General features: G+C 48.0%; 1 protein-coding gene across 5 annotated transcripts in view; it reads right to left on the bottom strand.

Annotated features, from left to right (window-relative positions):
• GPHA2 (glycoprotein hormone subunit alpha 2) overlaps positions 1 to 27,093 on the bottom strand; it is a 289,765-nt gene that overhangs the window by 52,535 nt on the left and 210,137 nt on the right. For all 5 annotated transcript variants that reach the window (XM_063946136.1, XM_063946134.1, XM_063946135.1 and 2 more), the window contains one exon: positions 24,125 to 24,170. In XM_063946136.1, the coding sequence (XP_063802206.1) occupies positions 24,125 to 24,170 (46 nt within the window). The remainder of the gene's footprint in view (positions 1 to 24,124; positions 24,171 to 27,093) is intronic.

Here is a 27,093-nt window from a genome sequence, read left to right as displayed (position 1 = left end):
GAACGAAAAGCAGAGCGGCAATGGCAGAGGCGACAAAAATACTCAGCTGGGCAGAAAAACATCTACAAGCTCTGTCGGCAATATTCATTCCGGGAGTAGACAACTGGGAAGCAGACTTCCTCAGCAGACACGATCTCCATCCAGGAGAGTGGGGCCTCCACCAAGAAGTCTTCGCAGAGGTGACACGTCTTTGGGGAGTTCCTCAAATAGACATGATGGCGTCTCGTCTCAACAAGAAGCTTCAGAGATACTGTTCCAGGTCGAGAGACCCTCAAGCAGTAGCAGTGGATGCACTGGTGACCCAGTGGGTGTTTCCGTCAGTGTATGTTTTCCCTCCACTTCCGCTGATCCCAAAAGTACTCAGGATCATAAGAAAGACAAGGGTTCGAGCAATCTTCATTGCCCCAGACTTGCCAAGAAGGGCTTGGTAACCAGATCTTCAGCAGTTACTCATAGGAGATCCTCGGCCTCTTCCTCTTCGGGAGGACCTGCTGCAGCAGGGGCCGTGTGTGTACCAAGACTTACTGCGGCTATGTTTGACGGCATGGCTGTTGAGCGCCGTATCCTAGCCAGGAAGGGTATTCCTAAGGAGGTCATCCCCACCCTTATTCAGGCCAGAAAGGGAGTAACGTCACAACATTACCACCGTATTTGGAGAAAATATGTGTCTTGGTGTGAATCCAAGAAAGCTCCTACGGAAGAGTTTCACTTAGGACGTTTTCTCCATTTTTTGCAGGATGGTGTAGAGACGGGCCTACGATTGGGATCAATCAAGGTCCAGATTTCGGCCTTGTCAGTGTTCTTCCAAAAACAATTGGCGTCTCTTCCAGAGGTTCAGACCTTCGTGAAAGGGGTTCTGCACATCCAGCCTCCATTCGTGCCTCCAGTGGCACCATGGGACCTTAACGTGGTATTACAGTTCTTTCAATCGGATTGGTTTGAGCCTCTACAAAAGATAGAATTGAAGTGTCTCACTTGGAAAGTGGTGATGCTTTTGGCATTGGCATCCGCAAGGCGGGTGTCTGAATTGGGGGCCTTGTCTAACAAGAGCCCTTACCTGATTTTCCATGAAGATAGGGCAGAGTTGCAAACTCGCCAACATTTTCTTCCAAAGGTGGTTTCTGCTTTTCACATAAACCAACCTATTGTGGTGCCTGTAGTTACTGACACATTCACTGATTCAAAGTCTCTAGATGTGGTTAGAGCTTTGAAAATCTATGTTGCTAGAACAGCTCGTATACGGAAAACAGAGGCTCTGTTTGTCCTGTATGATCACAACAAGATTGGCTATCCTGCTTCCAAGCAGACTATTGCACGTTGGATTAGAAATACGATTCAGCAAACTCATACTATGGCTGGATTGCCGTTACCGACGTCGGTAAAGGCCCACTCCACTAGGAAGGCGGGCTCATCCTGGGCGGCTGCCCGGGGGGTCTTGGCATTACAACTTTGCCGAGCAGCTACTTGGTCAGGGTCAAACACATTTGCTAAGTTCTACAAGTTTGACACCTTGGTAGATGAGGACCTAAAGTTTGGTCAATCGGTGCTGTAGGGTAATCCGCACTCTCCCGCCCGTACTGGAGCTTTGGTATAGACCTCATGGTCTTGATGTCGTCCCCAGCATCCACTAGGATGTATGAGAAAATAGGATTTTGATAACCTACCGGTAAATCCTTTTCTCCTAGTCCGTAGAGGATGCTGGGCGCCCGTCCCAGTGCATACTTTACCTGCAGTTTAGCTATTAGAGTTGCACAAGTTGTGTTATCTTGGTTTCAGCATGTTGCTGCAATTAGTTCATGCCTGTTGGCGTGTGTTATGTTGAATGCCATGTGTGCGGCATGGTTGAGGGTGTGAGTTGGTAGATATCTCACCACTAGTTAAGTAATTCCTTTCCTCGAAATGTCAGTCTCCCTGGGCACAGTTCCTACAACTGAGGTCTGGAGGAGTGGCATAGAGGGAGGAGCCAGTTCACACCCAATGAAAAGTCTTTAGAGTGCCCATGTCTCCTGCGGATCCCATCTATACCCCATGGTCTTGATGTCGTCCCCTGCATCCTCTACGGACTAGAAGAAAAGGATTTACCGGTAGGTTATCAAAATCCTATTTTTCTGCAGCAGGATACGTTGGTTTCCACAGGAAAACATAGCGGATGTCCTAAAGCAGTTCCTCAAAGGAGGGAACGCACCTTAGCGGGTATGAGAGCCCAGGGTCCAAAGGAAGCATCCTGGGAGGCAGAAGTATCATAGCCATAGAACCTAATAAACGTGTTTACTAAGGAACACGTAGCCATCTTGCAATATTTGTTCTGCGGACGTGCCACGGCGGGCCGCCCAAGAAGGTCCAACAGACCGAGTAGAATGGGCTTTAATAGCAGCAGGAGCTGGGAGACCAGCCTGTGCATTCTGTTCCATCTGGCCAAGGTTTGCTTATTCACAGGCCAGTCACGTTTGTGGAAACCAACCAAAAATACAATTTTAAACCTCAGGTAAATCTTTTTCTCCTAGTCCGTAGAGGATGCTGGGGACTCCGTAAGGACCAAGGGGTATAGACGGGCTCCGCAGGAGACATGGGCACTCTAAGACCTTTTAATGGGAGTAAGCTGGCTCCTCCCTCTATGCCCCTCCTCCAGACCTCAGTTATAGAACTGTGCCCAGAGGAGACGGACATTTCGAGGAAAAGGATTTTGTTATTTAAGGGTGAGATACATACCAGCTCACACCACAAACACACCGTATAACATGGTATATAACTAAATCAGTAACAGCATGAACAACAGAAATCAGCAACAGTCTGATCTCAACCGTACACAACTCTCGTGTAAATACATCAGTAACTATGTACAAGTACTGCAGATTTATTCCGCACTGGGACGGGCGCCCAGCATCCACTATGGACTAGGAGAAAATAAGAATTTACTTACCGATAATTCTATTTCTCGTAGTCCGTAGTGGATGCTGGGGACTCCGTCAGGACCATGGGGTTTAGCGGCTCCGCAGGAGACAGGGCACAATAATAAAAGCTTTAGGATCAGGTGGTGTGCACTGGCTCCTCCCCCTATGACCCTCCTCCAAGCCTCAGTTAGGATACTGTGCCCGGACGAGCGTGCATAATAAGGAAGGATATTGAATCCCGGGTAAGACTCATACCAGCCACACCAATCACACCGTACAACCTGTGATCTGAACCCAGTTAACAGTATGATAACAACGAAGGAGCCTCTGAAAAGATGGCTCACAACAAGAATAACCCGATTTTTGTAACAATAACTATGTACAAGTATTGCAGACAATCCGCACTTGGGATGGGCGCCCAGCATCCACTACGGACTACGAGAAATAGAATTATCGGTAAGTAAATTCTTATTTTCTCTAACGTCCTAAGTGGATGCTGGGGACTCCGTCAGGACCATGGGGATTATACCAAAGCTCCCAAACGGGCGGGAGAGTGCGGATGACTCTGCAGCACCGAATGAGAGAACTCCAGGTCCTCCTCAGTCAGGGTGTGCCCCTGACCAAGTAGCAGCTCGGCAAAGTTGTAAAGCCGAGACCCCTCGGGCAGCCGCCCAAGATGAGCCCACTTCCTTGTGGAATGGGCTTTTACTGATTTTGGCTGTGGCAAGCCTGCCACAGAATGTGCAAGCTGAATTGTACTACAAATCCAGCGAGCAATCGTCTGCTTAGAAGCAGGAACACCCATCTTGTTGGGTGCATACAGGCTAAACAGCGAGTCAGATTTTCTGACTCCAGTCGTCCTGGAAACATATATTTCAGGGCCCTGACAACGTCAAGTAACTTGGAGTCCTCCAAGTCCCTAGTAGCCGCAGGTACCACAATAGGTTGGTTCATGTGAAAAACAGAAAACACCTTAAGGAGAAATTGAGGACGAGTCCTCAATTCTGCCCTGTCAGAATAAAATTAAGTAAGGGCTTTTATATGATAAAGCCGCCCATTCTGACACACGCCTGGCTGAAGCCAGGGCTAATAGAATCTTCACCTTCCATGTGAAATATTTTAATTCCACAGTGGTGAGTGGATCCAACCAATGTGACTTTAGGAAACTCAAAACAACATTGAGATCCCAAGGTGCCACTGGGGGCACAAAAGGAGGCTGTATATGCAGTACCCCTTTTACAAACGTCTGAACTTCAGGCACTGAAGCCAGTTCTTTCTGGAAGAAATTCGACAGGGTCGAAATTTGAACCTTAATGGACCCTAATTTTAGGCCCATAGACAGTCCTGTTTTCAGGAAATGTAGGAAACGACCCAGTTGGAATTCCCTGTAGGGACCTTCTTGGCCTCACACCACGCAACATATTTTCGCCCAATGCGGTGAAAATGTTTTGCGATTACATCCTTCCTGGCTTCGACCAGGGTAGGGATGACTTCATCTGGAATGCCCTTTCAGGATCCGGCGTTCAACTGCCATGCCGTCAAACGCAGCCGCGGTAAGTCTTGGAACAGACAAGGCCCCTGCTGGAGCAGGTCCTCTCTTAAAGGTAGAGGCCATGGTTCTTCCGTGAGCATCTCTTGAAGTTCCGGGTACCAAGTCCTTCTTGACCCATCCGGAACCACGAGTATCGTTCTTACTCATCTCCTTCTTATGATTCTCAGTACTTTTGGTATGAGATGCATAGGAGGGAACACATACCCTGACTGGTACACCCACAGTGTTACCAGAGCGTCCACCGCTATTGCCTGAGGGTCCCTTGACCTGGCGCAATATCTGTCTAGTTTTTTGTTCAGGCGGGACGCCATCATGTCCACCTTTGGTTTTTCCCAACGGTTTACAATCATGTGGAAGACTTCCCGCTGAAGTCCCCACTCTCCCGGGTGGAGGTTATGCCTGCTGAGGAAGTCTGCTTCCCAGTTTTCCACTCCCGGAATTAACACTGCTGAGAGTGTTATCACATGATTTTTCGCCCAGCGAAGAATCCTTGCAGTTTCTGCCATTTCCCTCCTGCTTCATGTGCCGCCCTGTCTGTTTACGTGGGCGACTGCCGTGATGTTGTCCCACTGGATCAATACCGGCTGACCTTGAAGCAGAGGTCTTGCTAAGCTTAGAGCCTTGTAAATTGCCCTTAGCTCCAGTATATTTATGTGGAGAGAAGTCTCCAGACTTGATCACACTCCCTGGAAATTTTTTCCTTGTGTGACTGCTCCCCAGCCACTCAGGCTGGCATCCGTGGTCACCAGGACCCAGTCCTGAATGTCGAATCTGCGGCCCTTTCATAGATGAGCACTCTGCAGCCACCGCAGAAGAAAACACCCTTGTCCTTGGAGACAGGGTTATCCGCTGATGCATCTGAAGATGCGATCCGGACCATTTTCCCAGCAGATTCCACTGAAAGGTTCTTGCGTGAAATCTACCGAATGGGATCGCTTTGTAAGAAACCACCATTTTTCACAGGACCCTTGTGCAATGATGCACTGATACTTTTCCTGGTTTTAGGAGGTTCCTGACTAGCTCGGATAACTCCCTGGCCTTCTTCTCCGGGAGAAAACATCCTTTTCTGGACTGTGTCCAGAATCATTCCTAGGAACATTAGACGTGTCGTCGGAAAAGCTGCGATTTTGGAATATTTAGAAACCACTCGTGCTGTCGTAGAACTACTTGAGATAGTGCTACTCCGACCGCCAACTGTTCTCTGGACCTTGCCCTTATCAGGAAAGCGTCCATATTTCTTTTAGGAAGAATCATCATTTCGGCCATTACCATGGTAAAGACCCGGGGTGCCGTGGACAATCCAAACGGCAGCGTCTGAACTGATAGTGACAGTTCTGTACCACGAACCTGAGATACCCTTGGTGAGAAGGGCAAAATTTGGACATGTAGGTAAGCGTCCCTGATATCCAGTGACACCATATCGTCCTGGTTCGCTATCACTGCTCTGAGTGACTCCATCTTGATTTGAACCCTTGTATGTAATTGTTCAAATCTTTTAGATCTCACCGAGCCGTTTGGCTTCAGTACCACAATATAGTGTGGAATAATACCCCTTCCCTTGTTGTAGGAGGGGTACTTTGATTATCACCTGCTGGGAATACAGCCTGTGAATTTTTTCCCAATACTGCCTCCCTGTCGGAGGGAGACGTTGGTAAAGCAGACTTCAGGAACTTGTGAGGGGAAGACGTCTCGAATTTCCAATGTACACCTGGGATACTACGTGTAGGATCCAGGAGTCCACTTGCGAGTGAGCCCACTGCGTGCTGAAACTCTTGAGATGACCCCCCACCGCACCTGAGTCCGCTTGTATGGCCCCAGCGTCATGCTGCGGACTTGGCAGAAGCTGTGGAGGACTTCTGTTCCTGGGAATGGGCTGCCTGCTGCAGTCTTCTTCCCATTCCTCTAACCCTGGGCAGATATGACTGGCCTTTTGCCCGCCTGCCTTTATGGGTACGAAAGGACTGAGACTGAAAAGACTGTGTCCTTTTCTGCTGAGATGTGACTTGGGGTAACAAAAGTGGATTTTCCAGCTGTTGCCATGGCCACCAGGTCCGATGGACCGCCCCTTTATACGGCAATACTTCCATGTGCCGTCTGGAATCTGCATCACCTGACCACTGTCGTGTCTATAAACATCGTCTGGCAGATATGGACATCACATCTACTCTTGATGCCAGAATGCAAATATCCCTCTGCGCATCTCGCATATATAGAAATGCATCCTTAAAATGCTCTATAGTCAATAAAATATTGTTCCTGTCAAGGGTATCAATATTTTCAGTCAGGAAATCCGACCAAGCCCCCCCAGCGCTGCACATCCAGGCTGAGGCGATTGCTGGTCGTAGTATAACACCAGTATGTGTGTATATACTTTGTAGGATATTTTTCAGCTTCCTATCAGCTGGCTCCTTGAGGGCGGCCGTATCTGGAGACGGTAACGCCACTTGTTTTTATAAGCGTGTGAGCGCCTTATCCACCCTAAGGTGTGTTTCCCAACTCGCCCTCACTTCTGGCGGGAAAGGGTATACCTCCAATAATTTTCTATCGGAGGAAACCCACGTATCATCACACACTTTAATTTATCTGATTCAGGAAAAACTACAAGTAGATTATTCCCACCCTACATAATACCCTTATTTGTGGTACTTGTAGTATCAGAAATATGTAACACCTCCTTCATTGCCCTTAACATGTAACGTGTGGCCCTAAAGGAAAATACGTTTGTTTCTTCACCGTCGACACTGAAGTCAGTGTCCGTGTCTGTGTCGACCAACTGAGGTAAATGGGCGTTTTTACAAGCCCCTGACGGTGTCTGAGACGCCTGGACAGGTACTAATTTGTTTGCCGGCCGTCTCATGTCGTCAACCGACCTTGCATCGTGTTGACATTATCACGTAATTCCTAAATAAGCCATCCATTCCGGTGTCGACTCCCTAGAGAGTGACATCACCAATACAGGCAATTTGCTCCACCTCCTCACCAACATCGTCCTCCTACATGTCGACACACACGTACCGACACACAGCACACACACAGGGAATGCTCTGATAGAGGACAGGACCCCACTAGCCCTTTGGGGAGACAGAGGGAGAGTTTGCCAGCACACACCAAAAACGCTATAATTATACAGGGACAACCCCTTATACAAGTGTTTTCCCTTATAGCATTTTCACATATGTAATCATATCGCCAAATAAGTGCCCCCCCTCTCTGTTTTAACCCTGTTTCTGTAGTGCAGTGCAGGGGAGAGCCTGGGAGCCTTCCTCACAGCAGAGCTGAGCAGGAAAATGGCGCCGTGTGCTGAGGAGAATAGGCCCCGCCCCCTAAAACGGCGGGCTCTTCTCCCGGAGTTTGTGAGATCTGGCAGGGGTTAAATACATCCATATAGCCTCAAGGGCTATATGTGATGTATTTTAGCCATAAAAAAGGTACAATACATTGCTGCCCAGGGCACCCCCCCCAGCGCCCTGCACCCTCAGTGACCGCTGGTATGAAGTGTGCTGACAACAATGGCGCACAGCTGCAGTGCTGTGCGCTACCTTATGAAGACTGAAAGTCTTCTGCCGCCTGTTTCTGGACCTCTGGACCTCTTCAACTTCGGCATCTGCAAGGGGGGTCGGCGGCACGGCTCCGGGACGAACCCCAGGGTGAGACCTGTGTTCCGACTCCCTCTGGAGCTAATGGTGTCCAGTAGCCTAAGAAGCAAATCCATCCTGCACGCAGGTGAGTTTACTTCTCTCCCCTAAGTCCCTCGTAGCAGTGAGCCTGTTGCCAGCAGGACTCACTGAAAATAAAAAACCTAACTTAAACTTTTATTCTAAGCAGCTCAGGAGAGCCACCTAGATTGCACCCTTCTCGGCCGGGCACAAGAATCTAACTGAGGCTTGGAGGAGGGTCATAGGGGGAGGAGCCAGTGCACACCACCTGATCCTAAAGCTTTTATTATTGTGCCCTGTCTCCTGCGGAGCCGCCAAACCCCATGGTCCTGACGGAGTCCCCAGCATCCACTTAGGACGTTAGAGAAAAAGATTTACCGGTAGGTTTAAAATCTTATTTTCTCTTACGTCCTAGAGGATGCTGGGGACTCCATAAGGACCATGGGGTTTATACCAAAGCTCCAGACCGGGCGGGAGAGTGCGGATGACTCTGCAGCACCGATTGAGCAAACAGGAGGTCCTCATCAGCCAGGGTATCAAACTTACAGAACTTTGCAAAAGTGTTTGAACCCGACCAAGTAGCTGCTCAGCAAAGCTGTAATGCCGAGACACCTCGGGCAGCCACCCAAGAAGAGCCCACCTTCCTAGTGGAATGGGCCTTCACCGATTTTGGTAACGGCAATCCTGCCGTAGAATGAGCCTGCTGAATCGTGTTACAGATCCAGCGTGCAATAGTCTGCTTGGAAGCAGGAGCGCCAACCTTGTTGGGCGCATATAGGACAAACAGAGCCTCTGTTTTCCTAATACGAGCCGTTCTGGCTACATAGATTTTTAAAGCCCTGACTACATCAAGGGACTTGGACTCCTCCAAGACATCCGTAGCCACCGGCACTACAATAGGTTGGTTCATGTGAAACGACGAAACCACCTTAGGTCGAAATTGTGGACAAGTTCTCAATTCCGCTCTATCCACATGGAAAATCAGATAGGGGCTCTTGTGGGACAAGGCCGCCAATTCTGGCACCCGCCTTGCAGATGCCAAGGCCAATAACATGACCACTTTCCACGTGAGAAATTTTAGCTCAACAGTTTGAAGTGGTTCAAACCAATGTGATTTAAGGAACTGCAACACCACGTTCAGGTCCCACGGTGCCACAGGGGGCACAAAAGGAGGTTGGATGTGCAGTACTCCTTTCACAAAAGTCTGTACTTCTGGAAGAGAGGCCAATTCCTTCTGAAAGAATATTGATAAGGCCGAAATCTGCACCTTAATGGAACCTAACTTTAGGCCCATATCCACTCCTGTCTGTAGAAAATGGAGAAAACGACCCAGCTGGAATTCTTCCGTAGGAGCATTATTGGATTCACACCAAGACACATACTTCCTCCAGATACGGTGATAGTGTTTCGCCGTTACTTCCTTCCTAGCTTTAAGTAGAGTAGGGATGACTTCCCCTGGAATACCTTTCCTAGCTAGGATCTGGTGTTCAACTGCCATGCCGTCAAACGTAATCGCGGTAAGTCTTGGAACACACACGGCCCCTGTTGTAACAGGTCCTCTCTGAGAGGAAGCGGCCAAGGATCTTCTGTGATCATTTCCTGAAGATCCGGATACCAGGCCCTTCGAGGCCAATCTGGGACAACGAGTATCATCTGAACTTTTGTTCTTCTTATGATTCTCAATATTTTTGAGATGAGTGGAAGCGGAGGGAACACATAGACCGCTTGATACACCCACGGTGTTACTAGCGCATCCATTGCTATTGCCTGAGGGTCCCTTGCTCTGGAACAATATGTCCGAAGCTTCTTGTTGAGGCGTGACGCCATCATGTCTATTTGAGGGAGTCCCCAACAACTTGTCACTTCTGCAAAGACCTCTTGATGAAGTCCCCACTCTCCTGGATGTAGATCGTGTCTGCTGAGGAAGTCTGCTTCCCAGTTGTCCACTCCCGGAATGAATACCGCAGACAGAGCGCTTACATGATTTTCCGCCCAGCAAAGAATCCTGGTGGCCTCCGCCATTGCTGCTCTGCTCCTTGTTCCGCCCTGGCGGTTTACATGCGCCACGGCTGTGATATTGTCTGACTGGATCGGAACGGGTAGGTTGCGAAGGAGATGCTCCGCCTGTCTCAGGCCGTTGTATATGGCCCTTAATTCCAGCACGTTTATGTGCAGACAAGCCTTCTGGCTTGATCATATTCCCTGAAAGTTTTTTCCCTGTGTGACTGCTCCCCAACCTCGGAGGCTCGCGTCCGTGGTCACGAGAACACAATCTTGAATTCCAAACCTGCGACCCTCTAGAAGGTGAGCACTCTGGAGCCACCACAGGAGAGATATCCTGGCCCTGGGGGACAGGCTTATCATCTGATGCATTTGGAGATGGGACCCTGACCACTTGCTCAGTAGGTCCCACTGAAAAGTTATTGCATGGAACCTGCCAAACGGAATGGCCTCGTAGGCCGCCACCATCTTTCCCAACACTCGAGTGCATTGATGAATCGACACTCTTTTTGGTTTCAGCAGAACCCTGACCATGTTCTGGAGTTCCAGAGCTTTTTCCACTGGGAGAAAAACCCTCTGCCGTTCCTTGTCCAGAATCATTCCCAAAAACGACAGCCGAGTTGTCGGGACCAACTGCGACTTTGGCAAATTTAGAAGCCAGCCGTGTTGTTGTAGCACCCTCAGAGAGAGAGCCACGCTCTTCAGTAATTGTCTCTTGATCTCGCTTTTATCAGGAGATCATCCAAGTACGGGATCATTTTGACACCCTGCTTGCGCAGGAGCACCATCATTTTTGCCATTACCTTGGTGAAAATCCTCGGGGCCATGGAAAGCCCAAACGGCAATGTCTGAAACTGGTAATGACAATCCTGTACAGCGAATCTCAGGAACGCCTGATGAGGAGGATATATGGGGACATGAAGGTATGCATCCTTTATGTCTAGTGACACCATAAAATCCCCCCCTTCCAGGCTGGAGATCACTGCCCGGAGAGATTCCATTTTGAATTTGAATCTCTTCAAATATAGATTTAGGGATTTTAGGTTCAGAATCGGTCTGACCGAGCCGTCCGGCTTCGGGACCACAAACAGGGTTGAATAGAACCCCTTTCCCTGTTGCAACTGGGGAACCTGGACAATCACTTGCTGTTGACACAGCTTTTGTATAGCCGCCGAAACTATTGCTCTCTCTGGGAGAGAAGCTGGCAAAGCCGATTTGAAAAATCGGCGTGGAGACACATCTTCGAACTCCAGTTTGTAGCCTTGGGACACAATTCCTATCACCCAAGGATCCAAGTCCGAATGAACCCAGACCTGGCTGAAGAGCTGAAGACGTGCCCCCACCGGTGCGGACTCCCGCAGTGGGGCCCCAGCGTCATGCGGTGGATTTGGTAGAGGTCGGGGAGGACTTTTGCTCCTGGGAACTTGCCGAAGCTGGTGTTCTTTTCCCCCTACCTCTACCTCTGGCGAGGAAGGATGAACCGCGCCCCTTTCTGAATTTATGAGACCGAAAGGACTGCATCTGGTATTGAGGTGTTTTCTTTTGCTGTGGGGGAATGTAAGGCAGAAAAGAAGACTTACCCGCGGTAGCTGTGGAAACCAGGTCCACGAGGCCTTCCCCAAACAGAACTTCACCCTTGTAAGGCAAAGCCTCCATAAGCCTCTTGGAGTCAGCATCCCCAGTCCATTGACGGGTCCACAGTGACCTCCTAGCTGAAATTGCCATGGCATTTGCTCTTGAACCCAAGAGCCCAATATCTCTCGCAGCCTCCCTCATATATAACGCTGCGTCCTTTATGTGACCTAATGTCAACAAAACACTGTATTTATCGAGGGTGTCCATGTCAGATGACAAGTTATCTGCCCATGCTGCAATTGCGCTCCCCACCCATGCCGACGCTACCGCCGGTCTGAGCAGGGCTTGAGGGGAAGGGATACGCCATTATAATTCTCTTCGGAATCTGCAGCCTCTTGTCTGGAGTTTCCCAAGCCTTTTCAAATAAAGTGTTCAGCTCATGTGATGGGGGAAATGTTACCTCAGGTTTCTTCCCCTTAAACATACAGACCCGTGTGTCCGGGACAGACGGGTCCTCTGTGATATGTAATACATCTTTTATTGCAATAATCATGTATTGAATACTCTTTGCCACCCTTGGGTGCAACTTTTCCTCATCATAGTCGACACTGGAGTCGGAATCCGTGTCGGTATCAGTGTCTGCTATCTGGGTAAAGTGACGTTTTTGGGACCCTGAAGGGTCTTGTGACACAGTAAGAGCCATGGAGTGACTCCCTGGTTGGCATTTGGACTCTGCTTTGTCCAATCTCTTATGTAATAAAGCCACATTTGCATTCAAAACATTCCACATGTCAACCCAATTAGCCGTCGGCGGTGCCTCCAGATACTACCATCTGCTCTGCATCCTCCCTAGAAGAGCCTTCCGCTTCAGACATGTCGACACACACGTACTGACACCCCACACACACTGGGATATATGGATATGGGGACAGACCCACAATAAGTCCTTTGGAGAGACAGAGAGAAAGTATGCCAGCTCACACCCAGCGCCCTGTGGTTCTGAAACAAAGTCCCAGACCAGTAAGCGCTTTTATAATAATACATTTTGCACCAAATTAATGTGCCCCCCCCCCTCGTTTTGCACCCTGTTACTTGTGTACTGCAGGAGAAGAGTCCGGGAGAGCTTCTCTGCAGCAAGCTGTGGAGAAAATGGCGCTGGTTAGAGCTGAGGGAACAAGCTCCGCCCCCTCGATGGCGGGCTTCGGTCCCGCTGTTTCTTTATACTGGCGGGGCTTTATATACTGCCTCAGCAGTATCTATACTTGTGCCAGCCTATATATGGGGTAAAATTTGCTGCCCAGGGTGCCCCCCCCTGCGCCCTGCACCCTTGCTGTGCCGTTGTGTGTGTGTGGAAGCAATGGCGCGCAGCGCGACCGCTGCGCGGTACCCCACGAAGATCTGAAGTCTTCTACCGCCTTTGAAGTCTTCTTGCTTCCTATACTCACCCGGCTTCTATCTTCCGGCTCTGCGAGGAGGACGGCGGCGCGGCTCTGGGACGAACAGCGTCGACGACACCGGTGTTCCGACCCTCTGGAGCTAATGGTGTCCAGTAGCCTAAGAAGCAGAGCCTATCAGTAAAGTAGGTCTGCTTCTCTCCCCTCAGTCCCACGAAGCAGGGAGCCTGTTGCCAGCAGTACTCCCTGAAAATAAAAAACCTAACAAAAGTCTTTTCTAGAGAAACTCAGTAGAGCTCCCCTAGTTTGTGACCAGTCTCCTCTGGGCACAGAATCTAACTGAGGTCTGGAGGAGGGGCATTGAGGGAGGAGCCAGCTCACGCCCATTAAAAGGTCTTAGAGTGCCCATGTCTCCTGCGGAGCCCGTCTATACCCCTTGGTCCTTACGGAGTCCCCAGCATCCTCTAGGACGTAAGAGGAAAAAAAGGGTATCTGACCTCCTGATAGAGGCAGTCCTCTTCACATATATACGGAGAGCCCTTACCACATCCAAAGACCGCTCTTTGGAGGACAACTCTCAAGAGATTAAGTCCAGAACCACAATCTCTTGGTTAAGGTGAAAAAATTACACCACCTTAGGTAAATAACCCGGTCGAGTTCTTAGAACCGCCCAGTCATGGTAAAATATCAGAAAGGGTGGACCACAGGACAATGTGCCTAAGTCCGACACCCTCCTAGCAGAGGCAATAAACAGCAAGAACAGGACCTTGGCCGTGAACCATTTCAGGTCCACCGACTAAAGAGGTTCAAATAGAGACTCTTGCAGGGCATGCAGTATAACAGACAGATCCCATGGGCCCACAGGAGAGACATATGGACATGGCCATCTTAACAGCAGTGTAGGCCCCTGGGCACAGCAATGCACTGGGCCCCCTAGACATCCTCCAGCGGTAGGGGTGGGGAGTGCTATCAGTGGCTGCTTTGATGGCCCGTGGGCGGTAGGGGGTGTTCTATCTTCCTCTCAGCATGTAGGACCTGGAGCAGTAATTTCTGCTAATTACTCCTTTACTGAACAGATGGGGCTAAACTGTAGAAGGGGGCATTGGGCTGAATGAAGAAGCCATGTCACATGACTTCCAGGGTGGTAGGCAGGCCCAGCGTTACCCGCTCAGCGAAGGGATGCAAAGCAGGGAGGCGCCTGCCTGGCAGAGGCGCTGTCCCTGCTCTGCTTTCCCCGCTGCAGCGCCGCCCGCCTGTCTCCGCTGTTGCTGCTGCTGCCGGCTGCTGTGCCCTGTCACACTGTGTGACAGGCATCAGCGGCGCCGACAGCTTCAATCCTCCAGTCCTCCTCCCTTACTTGACAGCAGTAGTGTAGTGGTCGTCATAAAAGGGGGCGGGGCTTTACGGCGGCGAGGGGGCGGAGCTACACAGAAAAGGCTGCCTGAGAGGGACAGGACTGATTGAAGTACTCACTCGCTACTTGTCAGGTACTGTAAACGGGAGAGGGGGGAAAAGAGCGCTTGTGTATAGAATGTGTGTGTGTGTGACTGTGTTTGTGTAGTATGTGTGTGTGTTTGGGGGGGGGGGGGGGAGCAATAAAAACAAAGCAGTTTTCTGGTGCCATCTTACTCCCCTTTGCCTGCTCACCACTCACCCTGGGGTCTTGCAGCTTGTTAACATCACTGTCTGGAGGCTGGCTGAGGACTAAATCCATGGCTGCCAGTCCTCATTTCCCTACTCAGGGCAGAGTGTGCAGCATTTGCTGATGCTGCATGCAGGGAGGGTTGGTTCTAAATTCGTGGCTCCGCCCCCTGACGTAAAAGGTACCTTGGGCCACTTGAATCTAGAGACCATGCAGGGAGGTTTACACTTGTATGCATACCTCCCAACTGTCCGGATTTTCGCGGGACAGTCCCCTTTTTTGGGACTGTCCCGCTGTCCCACCCACGGGCCGCAGTGTCCCGCGGTGTGGGGGAGGGGGGCGTTGGGAGGTTCCTGCACTCTCTGCCCTGCTTAGCAGAGCAGCATGGAATAGACGCTGTGCACATGCGCAGCGTCTATTCACGGAGACGAGAGGGACTGGGGGCATGCCAGCAGCTCACTGAGTGTTGGATATGCCCCCATGGTGATGAAATATGGGGTTTGGCTCGCGATCGCGATACTCCAGCGAAGCCACAACCCATTTTCTATAAGCCGTGCCCCTTTTCATCCAGGCGCGGCTTCACCGTGCGAGGGTGTCCCAAGTTCCCCTCTATAGAAGTTGGGAGGTATGCTGTATCTAGCCTCCTCCATATTTGACACCATCCTGCTATAGACAATGTGGACTACATACTTATTGCCGGCGGGCAGGATGCCAGCTGTCAAGATCCCGACAGCGGCATCCCGGCTGCCAGAATGCCAGCAACTGGGAGAGTATTTCGATTCCCCTTGCGGGCTCAGTGACTTGTGACGCTTGCCACAGGTTCTATTCTCACTCTATGGGTGTCGTGGACACCAACAAGTGGAAATAGCCCCTGTGCGCCGGAATTCCAGCTGTCGCCATTGTCAGCTGTCGGGATTCCGGCAAATTGATTGCATCCCAACAATGCATGTGCCCATTTACTGGGGTCAATGGGGCTGTGAGAGGCCCTAGTAGGTCTTGAGATCCAAACACCCCTCACTCACCCCTGTCTGACTTCTCCTCATCGGGATCCTGGTGTTGGTATTATGAATGCCGGGATCCCATCAGCCCATAGGATGTGGCTCATTCTCCTTACACTCATTATTTGGGGGAGGGGATGGAGGGTTCAGTGATACACACACACACACACACACACACACACACACACACACACACACACACACACACACACACACTGAACCCAAGGGTTCATGTGGGCATTATACACAGGTGCAGAAGTATATACATGTGGGCATTACATGTGGGCATTATACACAGGTGCAGCAGTATATACACATGTGGGCATTATACACAGGTGCAGCGGTATATACATGTGGTCATTATACACTGGCGCAGCAGTATATACATGTGGGCATTATACACAGGTGCATTGGTATATACATGTGGGCATTATACACAGGTGCAGCGGTATATACATGTAGGCATTTTACACAGGTGCAGCGGTATATACATGTGGGCATTATACACAGGTGCACTGGTATATATTGCTGGAAATTTGGTGAGTTTTGATCAGTGATGTGCATACAAGAAATGGGGATACTATTGTGTGGCCACGCCCTTGTTTGTGAAACCACACCCCCTTTTTTCAATGCTTACTGTCCCTTTGTAAAATATGAGAGGGCGCAAATTTATAGTTTGCAGGGGGGCGCCGAACACCCTAGCACCGGCCCTGGTGGTAGGGGGTGTTTAATACATAGGGGAGGGGTGGATAGTGGAGTGGGCTTAATATTTAGTATTTTCTGGTGGGGGGGGTGGGCAGATTGCTTGACTGCAGATATCTCAAGTTTCTGAAAATATATTTCTTAGCTTTGAATGGGATAAAAACCTGGAGAGTCCCACCTTTCAGAAGGTTTTGGGGACTTGGGGATCAGATTTCAGGAGCCAGCGCAATTTACCAATGAAAGTCTAAAACTGCATATTAGGCATGTGGACCTGGAGCAGGGACCAGCTGCTTGAAGGCTGATATCTCTGGTTCTGGGCATAGTAGAGACAAGCTGCCAGTATCCACCAAAAGGGGAGAGTCACAGCTGTTGGATTATAGCCTCAGAAAAACTCTAAATCAGACAGAACCCCAGCTATCCAGCTGGGAAAAGCAATTAACAGGCTTGGATGGGGACCACTGCTTTCAAGTCTGATATCTCTGGTTCCCCAGGGCCGATTTTCAAAAATCTGGTACCCCTGGAAAGAGGGGACCCTCAGCTATCAGCCTTATACTCCTGGGGCCCTTGGGCAAGAGCCCATTGAGCCCATATGAAAAGACGGCCCTGCATAGGGAGGCTGAATTCGCAGTACACCCTGAATGAATGTATGAACGTCAGGCATAGATGCAGTTTTTTTCTGAAACCACACTGACAAGGCAGATAAATGAACATTGAGGGAGGCCAGACGAAGGCCTAAGTCCAGGCCTCTTTGCAGTAAAGCCAGAATTTTGGAAGTTCTGAATCTATATGCATCATAATTCTTATCAGCACACCAGGTGAAGTAAGAATTCCAGACCTTGTAATAAATCTGGGCAGTTGCCAGTTTGCGGGCCTTCACCATAGTCTGGATAACCGCCTCAGGGAATCCTTTGGCCCTCAGGAGTGAAGCTTCAAGAGCCACGCCATCAAAGTCTGTCTGGCGAGGTCTGGGAAGAGACAAGGGCCCTGTACGAGGAGGTCTGGGCGCTGTGGAAGTAGAAGAGGAAGCTCTGTCAGCAGACCTTGCAGGTCTGAGAACAAAAGCCCTATGGGCCACGCTGGTGCGATCAGCAGTAGTATTCCTCCTTCTTGTGTGAACTTCCGTAGGACCCTGGGCAGGAGCGACACTGGAGGGAACATGTATGGCAGCCGAAAGTTCCATGGAATTGCCATAGCGCCCACGAACGCTGCTTGAGGATCCCTGGTCCTTGATCCGAAGACCGGAACCTTGTGATTGTGTCGAAACGCCATCAGTTCTACATCTGATAAGCCCCACCTGTCCACTAGGAGTTGAAAGACTTCTGAATGAAGACTCCACTCTCCGGTGTGCACACCTTGACGACTGAAGAAGTCAGCTTCCCAGTTCAGGATGCCCAGAATGAACACTGTCGATATTGCCGGCAGATGGCGTTCCGCCCAACGAAGGATTTTTGACACTTCCATCATTGCCATGTGGCTTCGAGTGCCGCCTTGATGGTTTATGTATGGTGGCGTTATCTGACCGTACCTGAACAGGCCCTCAACTCCAGAATACTTACTGGGAGGAGTGATTCTTCCTTGGTCCAGCGACCCTGAAAAGAGTGTTGCTCCAACACCGCACCCCATCCCCTCAGACTGGCGTCCATTGTCAGCAGGAACCAGTCGGGGATCCAGAAGGGACGGCCCCTGCTTAATTGCTTGTCCTGGAGCCACCAGGTCAGCAACAGACGAACCTCCGGAGTCAAAGTGATCATGTGAGATCTGATCTGCAGAGGTAAGCCATACCACTTGGAAAGGATTAACCTCTGTAGAGGGCGGGAATAAAATTGAGTGCAATCTACTATGTCGATTGCCGACACCATCAGGCCAAGTACTTGCATCGCCAAGTGTATCGACACTCTGGGGCGACAAAGGAAGCATCTTATCCTGTTCTGAAGCTTCAGGACTTTCTCTGGGGACAGAAACAGCCACTGACTGTGTGTGGCCAGGAGTGCCCCCCAGGGACACCATGCTCTGAGCTAGGACCATCGAGGACTTCTCACATTTGATAAGCCACCCAAGGGCTTGCAGGAAGGTTACCTTCAATTGCAGATGACAGGAGGACTTTGTGGGAATTTGCCAGAATCATCAGGTCATCTAGATATGGCAGGATTCTGAATCCCTGGCAACGGAGATAAGCCGTCATAACAGCCATGACCTTGTGAAAATCTGTGGTTCCGTAGCCAGTCCAAATGGCAGAGCCTGGAATTTGAATGGAGGTTGCCATTAGCAAACGGCAGAAACTGCTGATGCGATATGGCAATAGGTATATGCAGGTATGCATCCTGTATATCCAGGGATACCATATAGTCTCCGGGTTCAATCGCCAGCACAATTAAGCAAAGCATTTCTATACAAACACTGGACACTCTCACCAACTTGTTCAGAGATTTGAGGTTGAGTATAGGCCGGAAAGACCCATTGTTCGAACTAGAAACAGGGTCGAGAAGTAACCTCTCTCTCTGGGGGACTGAGGTGCCGGCACAACCGCTCCTGTACTCAGAAGAGAACTCACCACAGTTTGTAGAGCTTGCACCTTTAACGGATCCGAAGGGAGAGCCGTAGTGCAAAACTGGCGAGAGGGACATCTCTGGAAAGAGAAAGTGTACCTGTGAGAGACAGCTTCCAGTACCCATGCATCTGAAGTGGTCTTTAACCAGACCTGGGTGAATTGTAGAAGTCGGTCTCCCACCCTGGGATCCCCCAGAGGGAGGCACGCCCCATCATGCAGCAGGCTTGTCATGTTTTAAAGCAGGCTGCCCAGGATTGTTTGGCCTCAGGCTTTGTGGTTTTGGGAGCACAAGATTTCTTGGGTATGCCTGACCTTTGCATTCCCTTGAGGCCGAAAGGAACGAAAAGTGGTAACTATTGCCTTCTTTGCAGAAGGATTAGTAGTAGGGAGAAAAGCCATCTTAGCGGCTGCTATTTCAGACACTATTTTATTTACTGTAGGTCATCCCCAAACAATGTCCCCAGTGAAGTGGAGTACCTCCAAGGTCTCTTAGAGTCCCGGTCCACTTTCCATGACCTCAATCACAGTATGAGGCGAGCCAGGACAGATGTGGTCGACGCCTTGGCTGCCAATACACCTGCCTCAGAGGACGCTTCCTGAACGTATTAGGCGGCAGTGGAATTGTAAGACAGGTATTGTCTGGCATTGTCAGATATATCCTTGGGCAGCTCTTCCTCTAATGCCTGAACCCATGCCTCAATACCTTTTGCAGCCCAGGAGGCAGCTATAGTGGGTCTATGAATGGCTCCAGTAAGGGAGTATACAGACTTCAGGCATCCCTCCACACGCTTATCTGTTGGTTCCTTCAGGGAGGTTGACAGTGGTGACAGGCAGAGTGGATGACACCATGAGGCGGGTGACATGAGAATACACCAGCGGTGGAATGTCCCCATAACTCTGCAGGTAGAGGATAGCGAGCCAAGGCCCGTTTTGGCAGAGGGAAGTTCCTCCCTAGATTAGACCAGGGTTCCTGTCTGATGTCCACAAGATGATCAGAATGGGGTAATATCTGATGTAGGTTTCTGTCTAACCAGATACTGATTCATTTGCAGTTGGTTAGACAAATTTTCCGACCAAGGCGGATAAACCATAGGGACAATATGAGGTGGCAGTGGCACCGGAGGTCCCATAGGGGGCACTATGCGTTCCACCAGAGTACCCAGTAGGTTGGTAAAAGCAGCCAAGGGTGGTTCCATTGTAGGTTCAGGAGCTGCGGACTGACTGGTAGGTGTATTACATTTAGTACACAGACCATCATATTACACTTCCCCCTCTGGTAAATCCCTGGAGCATGCTCTGCATGATACAAGAGCTTCCACTGATTTACTTCCCTTTCTTTCAGACATTATGTAAGAATGCAACAACAGTGCGACTTAGTATGATATTGCCAGACAAAGTACAATACATGCAAATAAATCCGGTATTATGTAACTGAGTACACAGTAGAATATACGTATTGGATAAATACTGGGCCGCACTATATTAGCGGACCGTGACGCACCTAGCCTCTTAGGATACAGAATATGGTCATTCCGAGGTGGTCATTCCGAGTTGTTCGCTCGTTGCCAATTTTCGCTATGCTGCGATTTGTTGCTAAATGCGCATGCGCATGGTACGCAGAGCGCATGCGCTAAGTTATTTAGTAGATTTAGTAGATTTGCTGTGTTCCTGCAGCGCTTTCCAATTGCACTGCTGATCGGTGAGTGATTGACAGGAAAGGGGCGTTTCTGGGTCGTAACTGAGCATTTTCCGTGAGTGTGCTAAAAAACGCAGGCGTGTCAGGGAAAACGCGTGAGTGTCTGGAGAAATGGGGGAGTGGCTGGCCGAACGCAGGGCGTGTTTGTGACGTCAAACCAGGAACTAAGGGGGTAATTCCAAGTTGATCGCAGCAGGAATTTTGTTAGCAGTTGGGCAAAACCATGTGCACTGCAGGGGAGGCAGATTTAACATGTGCAGAGAGAGTTAGATTTGGGTGTGGTGTCTTCAATCTGCAATCTAATTTGCAGTGTAAAAATAAAGCAGCCAGTATTTACCCTGCACAGAAATAAAATAACCCACCCAAATCTATCTCTCTCTGCACATGTTATATCTGCCCCCCCTACAGTGCACATGGTTTTGCCCAACTATTGCCCAACTATATCAGTTGTGCTCATAAGTTTACATACTCTAGCAGAATTTGTGATTTTTTTTGGCCATTTGTCAGAGAATATGAATGATAACTCACAAACTTTTCTTTCACTCATGGTTAGTGGTTCGGTGAAGCCATTTATTGTCAAACAACTGTGTTTACTCTTTTTAAATCATAATGGCAACAGAAACTACCCAAATGACCCTGATCAAAAATTTACATACCCCAGTTCTTAATACCGTGTATTGCCCACTTTAACATAAATGACAGCTTGAAGTATTTTGTGGTAGTTGTGGATGAGGCCCTTTATTTTCTCAGATGGTAAAGCTGCCCATTCTTCTTGGCAAAAAGCCTCCAGTTCCTGTAAATTCTTGGGCTGTCTTGCATGAACTGCACGTTTGAGATCTCCCCAGAGTGGTTCAATGATATTGAGGTCAGGAGACTGAGATGGCCACTCCAGAACCTTCACTTTATTCTGCTGTAGCCAATGACAGGTCGACTTGGCCTTGTGTTTTGGATCATTGTCATGTTGGAACGTCCCATGCGCAGCTTCCGGGCTGATGAGTGCAAATTTTCCTCCAGTATTTTCTGATAACATGCTGCATTCATTTTGCCATCAATTTTGACCAAGTTTCCAGTGCCTTTGTAGCTCACACATCCCCAAAACATCAGCGATCCACCTCCGTGTTTCACAGTAGGAATGGTGTACCTTTCATCATAGGCCTTGTTGACTCCTCTCCAAATGTAGCGTTCATGGTTGTGGCCAAAAAGTAAAATTTTGGTCTCATCACTCCAAATGACTTTGTTCCAGAAGTTTTGAGGCTTGTCTCTGTGCTGTTTGGAGTATTGTAAGTGGGATGCTTTGTGGCATTTGCATAGTAATGGCTTTCTTCTGGCAACTCGACCATGCAGCCCATTTTTCTTCAAATGCCTCCTTATTGTGCATCTTGAAACAACCACACCACTTTTTTTCAGAGAGTCCTGTATTTCAGCTGAAGTCATTTGTGGATTTTTCTTTCCATCCCGAACAATTTTCCTGGCAGTTGTGGCTGAAATTTTTGGTGGTCTACCTGACCGTGATTTGGTTTCCACAGAATCCCTAATTTTTCACTTCTTAATTAGAGTTTGAACACTGCTGATTAGCATTCTCAATTGCTTGGATATCTTTTTATATCCCTTTCCTGTTTTATACAGTTCAATAACCTTTTCACGCAGATCCTTTGACAATTCTTTTGCTTTCCCCATGACATGAATCAAGACACCTCAGTGCAGCACTGGATGAAAGATGCAAGGGTCTTTCAGGAGTCCAGAAACTCACTGACCTTTTATACACACACACACACACTGATTACAAGCAAACAGATCACTGGTGAGGATGGGTACCTTTAGTAGCCATTCAAACCCATTTGTGTCAACTTGTGTGCATGTTATCAGGCCAAAATCTCCAGGGTATGTAAACGTTTGATCAGGGTCATTTGGGTAGTTTCTGTTGTCATTATGATTTAAAAAGAGTAAAAACAGTTGTTTGACAATAAATGGCTTCACCCAACCACTAACCATGAGTGAAAGAAAAGTTTGTGAGTTTTCATTCATATTCTCTGACAAATGGACAGAAAATCACAAATTCTGCTAGGGTACGTAAACTTATGAGCACAACTGTATATACATAAAACACAGCGTAATCCTAGACCGGAGGTATATATCAGAATACTCGCACAATATATTCTGTAACAGGTACACTCTTTCTTAACTAACGCTGTCTGTATAAAGACATGTAGAATACTCAAGTATTTCTAAAGTCACAGCGCTGTATACAGGCGGTTTTACAAGGGAGACCTTGCCCTGCAATCCCAGAGACCAGTAGTAGCTATGCTCAGAAGATGGCGCCCAGCGTCTCTATGAAGGAATGAGAGAGAGGGTGTGAGGCAGCTCCAGGGTGGGAAATCTACGAGGAGATGGTGCCCTGGGCCGGGGGATTTGCTACAGGTCAAGCACCAATTCCCCTATGCTGGGCTTCCACCACCGGTACTACAGAGCCTTATGAAATAGGGCGTCAGTACATCCGACCTGTACTCTTACATCCCGGTGGTCTAGTGGGGTCCCTGTTCGGTGACATTGTCCAACCCAGCGCCGTGACTCATCTCCCTAGGTTGCGGACAGAATGCAATTTAATGGTGGGTCCCGCCTTTGGGACCTTCTTACCTCCACCCTGTAGCAGCCACGCGATCCAGGAGAATGGTCTGCAACTGTGTGCCTAAGCCAGAGCATCTCTGCTGCAAGTACCCAGGAACTGAGCCGCGGGAGTATACGACACTGCTTAGGAGGTGATGGAGCTGTAGCGCTGAAGTGTCACCCTGACATACAGCTATGACAGCCCAGTTGAGGAAATCTTCTTAGAAAGCTTTTTCAGGGCTGCCCGCCCTCCTGTAAGGTGACCTGCTGCTGCAGGCACCAACTCGAAACTGAGCTCTTAGTGCATGGAGGCGGGTTATAGAGGAGGCCCCAATGCATCCTGGGACAGCCTAAAGCTTTAGCCTGTTGGTGCCTCTGGATCAAGATCCACTCTACACCCCCGATGCTTCCCTGTGGAAACCAATGTATCCTGCTGCAGAAACAGTGTATAACGTAATTAAATTTCCATATACTTTAATGGCCTAAGCCTGCCAATGTGGCTTATATTCACACAGCCATTCTCTTACCTCATATGGGTGTGCACTATTTATATCATGTTACTTTACTGTTAAAGTAGATGGAAGTGGGAAACCTACAGTTTTAGTAATTCAGCCGTAAGACTGACTATATAGTTCACTTTTATTATTGTTGCTTGATGAGATGGACAGTGCTGTAGTCCTTTGCCATCAATGATCCCATGACAACTGGCAGTAAACCAGAATAATAAATAATTTTTCCTATCTTTCCGATCTCCTTTCAATATACTAATCTAAGACCACCTTCCGATCTCATTTCAATATACTAATCTAAGACCACACCTCCATACACACTTCTTGGTGATAAATCATGTAATATAATTCCTCACCGAGATTCCTGCAGTTTGCACTGTCCCTCAGTTCTTCCACTACATGCTTTGTAATGAAAAGAAAAACAATATTCATGTTAACAGTACTGATTAACAACTCTGGACAACATCTGAAATTAATGTGTAAAAATGTCTACAAGTATTCACAACATTAAGAGAGAATAATGCATGTCTCTCTTCTTAACAAAGGACATTTCTTGCCTACTTAGGTGCATTCATTTGAATCTTGTACGGTACAATGACCCTGCACAATGTGTACTGTTTAAGTTTCTTCTTTGAGGTGTGTATATAAAACAAAATACAACTGTGACTTTATTTAACAGCGTACGTGCTGTAGTTGATATGTGTGATTCCGTGCATGCAAAAATCAGTGTGGTTATTATTAATAAACGGATTGTTATCAATTCCAATTTTTTTTATTTAGCTCTTATGGGGCTCGTACATTAGGGGAGAACCAGGGCAATTCCTGGGTCGTGGTATCATCGATGTCCGGTGATCAGCAGAATGAATCACTGATCGGCAGATCACATCGTTGTTGGGGAATCGGGGCTGTAGATGATCCACAAAATAATAGTAATTTTAATGCAGACCAGAATACAGGTGCATCTCATAATACCATGTATTAGGCATAGTTGCCTACTTTTTAAGTCTCCTCTCCAGGAAAAGCCTAAAGTGGAGGCACCACTTGCCACTTTGGGGGGCAGGCCAGGCTTTCAGTCACTAGGCCCAGCCCCAAAAATGCAGTGATTTGTGTTTCGTAAATGACATTAAGCCCTGGCCCCCATAAAACTTCTTCATTCTGCCTGATTCACTAGGAAGCGGGCGGGATGCAAGAAATCTGCGGGAGAGTAGGCAAGTATGGTTTTAGGATAGAGTCGCACAGGGTATTTTAAACTATCATTATGTGTAATTGTTACAAGATTATGCCCCGTTACATATAATCCAGGACACAAATGTATAACCTGTAGGCAGGGTTGGACTGGCCCACAGGGGTACAAGGGAAACAGAACAACACAGGACAGAAAAAGATTGTCTCTTTTGTTGGCGCACTTAGAAAAGAAGAAGAGATTTTACATTTATTCTTATTATGAACATATCGTATTAAAATCTAACTTTTATTAATACTATCTTAAAAATGAGTTGCAATTGAGAAACATAAATGAGAAAAATTGTTTTGTGTATTCGTGTAAATTTAGTGAATAAATATTATAGTGTAAACAAAATAAAAACTGATTCACTGTGCCTGAATTTTATGCTTCATTTGTTTATATCATAAATTTTCAATTAGAGAGCAATGGATGTAGTACACTAACTGTATGTAGGGTTGGGTAACATGGACTTCTCACATAGGTGGCAAGAAAAGGTGGTATCTAGGGTCCTGATACCGTGAATAATGTGAAAATAATAAATGTTTTCAAAGGACACACTAGGAAAACCCTGCAACCATCATTAGTTCCCTTATTTATTACAAATGTTGCCACTGGTATTGTGGCTATCTGAGCCAGTTGCTGTTAATTACTACAAACGGCTACTGGTATTCCCCGTATCCAGATTCCCCATGAATACTACGATAGCTGTTATATCTGGAATGCGGTCTGGGCACGTAATAGCTATATTGCCTGTCCCCTAATATTATTTAGCAGTCCATACAGGTATAAACGAAGGTTATGGATAGTTCCCTATCTCACCATACAATGTAAATTTACTTTACTTATTGATTGCCACTGCACTCATGTTCATTAACTGGTGGATCCCAAATACATAACCTCCAGAATTGCGAGCTCCGTATCTATTAGAAGCCACAGTGGTAATAGATTTGCAATGTGGACCTATTAGTTTTGCTAAAGGGGCACCTCGGATTGCTATATTAATTTAGTACGTGTGACTTCACTATAGCAATTTGCACAGCCCTAATCAGTGGATATAATTATACTACAGGTCTATGTATGCCGTTAATTAGGAATCAACACATGACATGCCCCGTGTGTATAACAGATGTTTAAATTAAATTAAAACATATCCATAGATTTGTAATGTGGACCTGTTAATTTTGCTGGAGGGGCACCCCGGATTGCTATATTAGTCTGATATGTGTGACTTTATTATAGCCACTTACACATCCCTGACCAATAGATATAATTATATTACGGGTCTGTACATGCCGTTAATTAAGGATCAGCGCATAACATGCCCCGTGTGTACAGCAAGTGTTTAAACTAATTCATATCCATATCCATATCATGCCGTGCCCTAATGATGTTAATAGGTTAAATTGAAACCCTCTTGCACGTGTCTCAATCTTAGTATATGAATACTAATTGGTGTTAGCGAGTGGGGTATGCTAATAAGCACAAGAAGAACGATTCGTGTCACACAAATATAACTGGGTGCAAATCCTAAGGGTTGCCTGTAATCCGCTACCCCTTGTTCACATTGAGTATCTGAGAGTAATTGATCCTCATCACTAGCTATATATCACATCTATGTAATGGCTGCACTGCACTGTGTAATGCCTAAACTGTTACTGCATTTATATACTCCCTACATAACATTAAATCCTACTATTGACATCCATCTCTAATCTCTCATCTATCCTTTTTCTATTTATTCGAGCATTTTTTCACTGCACTGTGATCAGTATGAGCGGGCTTGTCAGCACCGCTCTGAAATGCCGACGTGCACGTTTCGCAATTGCTTTAACCAGGCAAACCCGATTGCCCATTCCAGAATGTTTTTAACAGAACGGCCCACCAATCCCGCATCCACCAGGATTGTAATCAAATGAGGAATGCGGTCCATTGTAATCTAAGACGGCCAGCAGACCATGTGGTGGGAATTAAGATCAGGGATTGGTGGGACGTTCTCATACTGATCACAGTGCAGTGAAAAAATGCTCGAATAAATAGAAAAAGGATAGATCTGTGATTGCTGGCCACACTACACTGGAGACATGGGCTCCTACCATTACA

The sequence above is a fragment of the Pseudophryne corroboree genome, chromosome 11 (genome assembly GCF_028390025.1).
Source record: "Pseudophryne corroboree isolate aPseCor3 chromosome 11, aPseCor3.hap2, whole genome shotgun sequence".
NCBI classification, from domain to species: domain Eukaryota; kingdom Metazoa; phylum Chordata; class Amphibia; order Anura; family Myobatrachidae; genus Pseudophryne; species Pseudophryne corroboree.
This window is presented reverse-complemented; position numbering and strand designations above follow the sequence as displayed.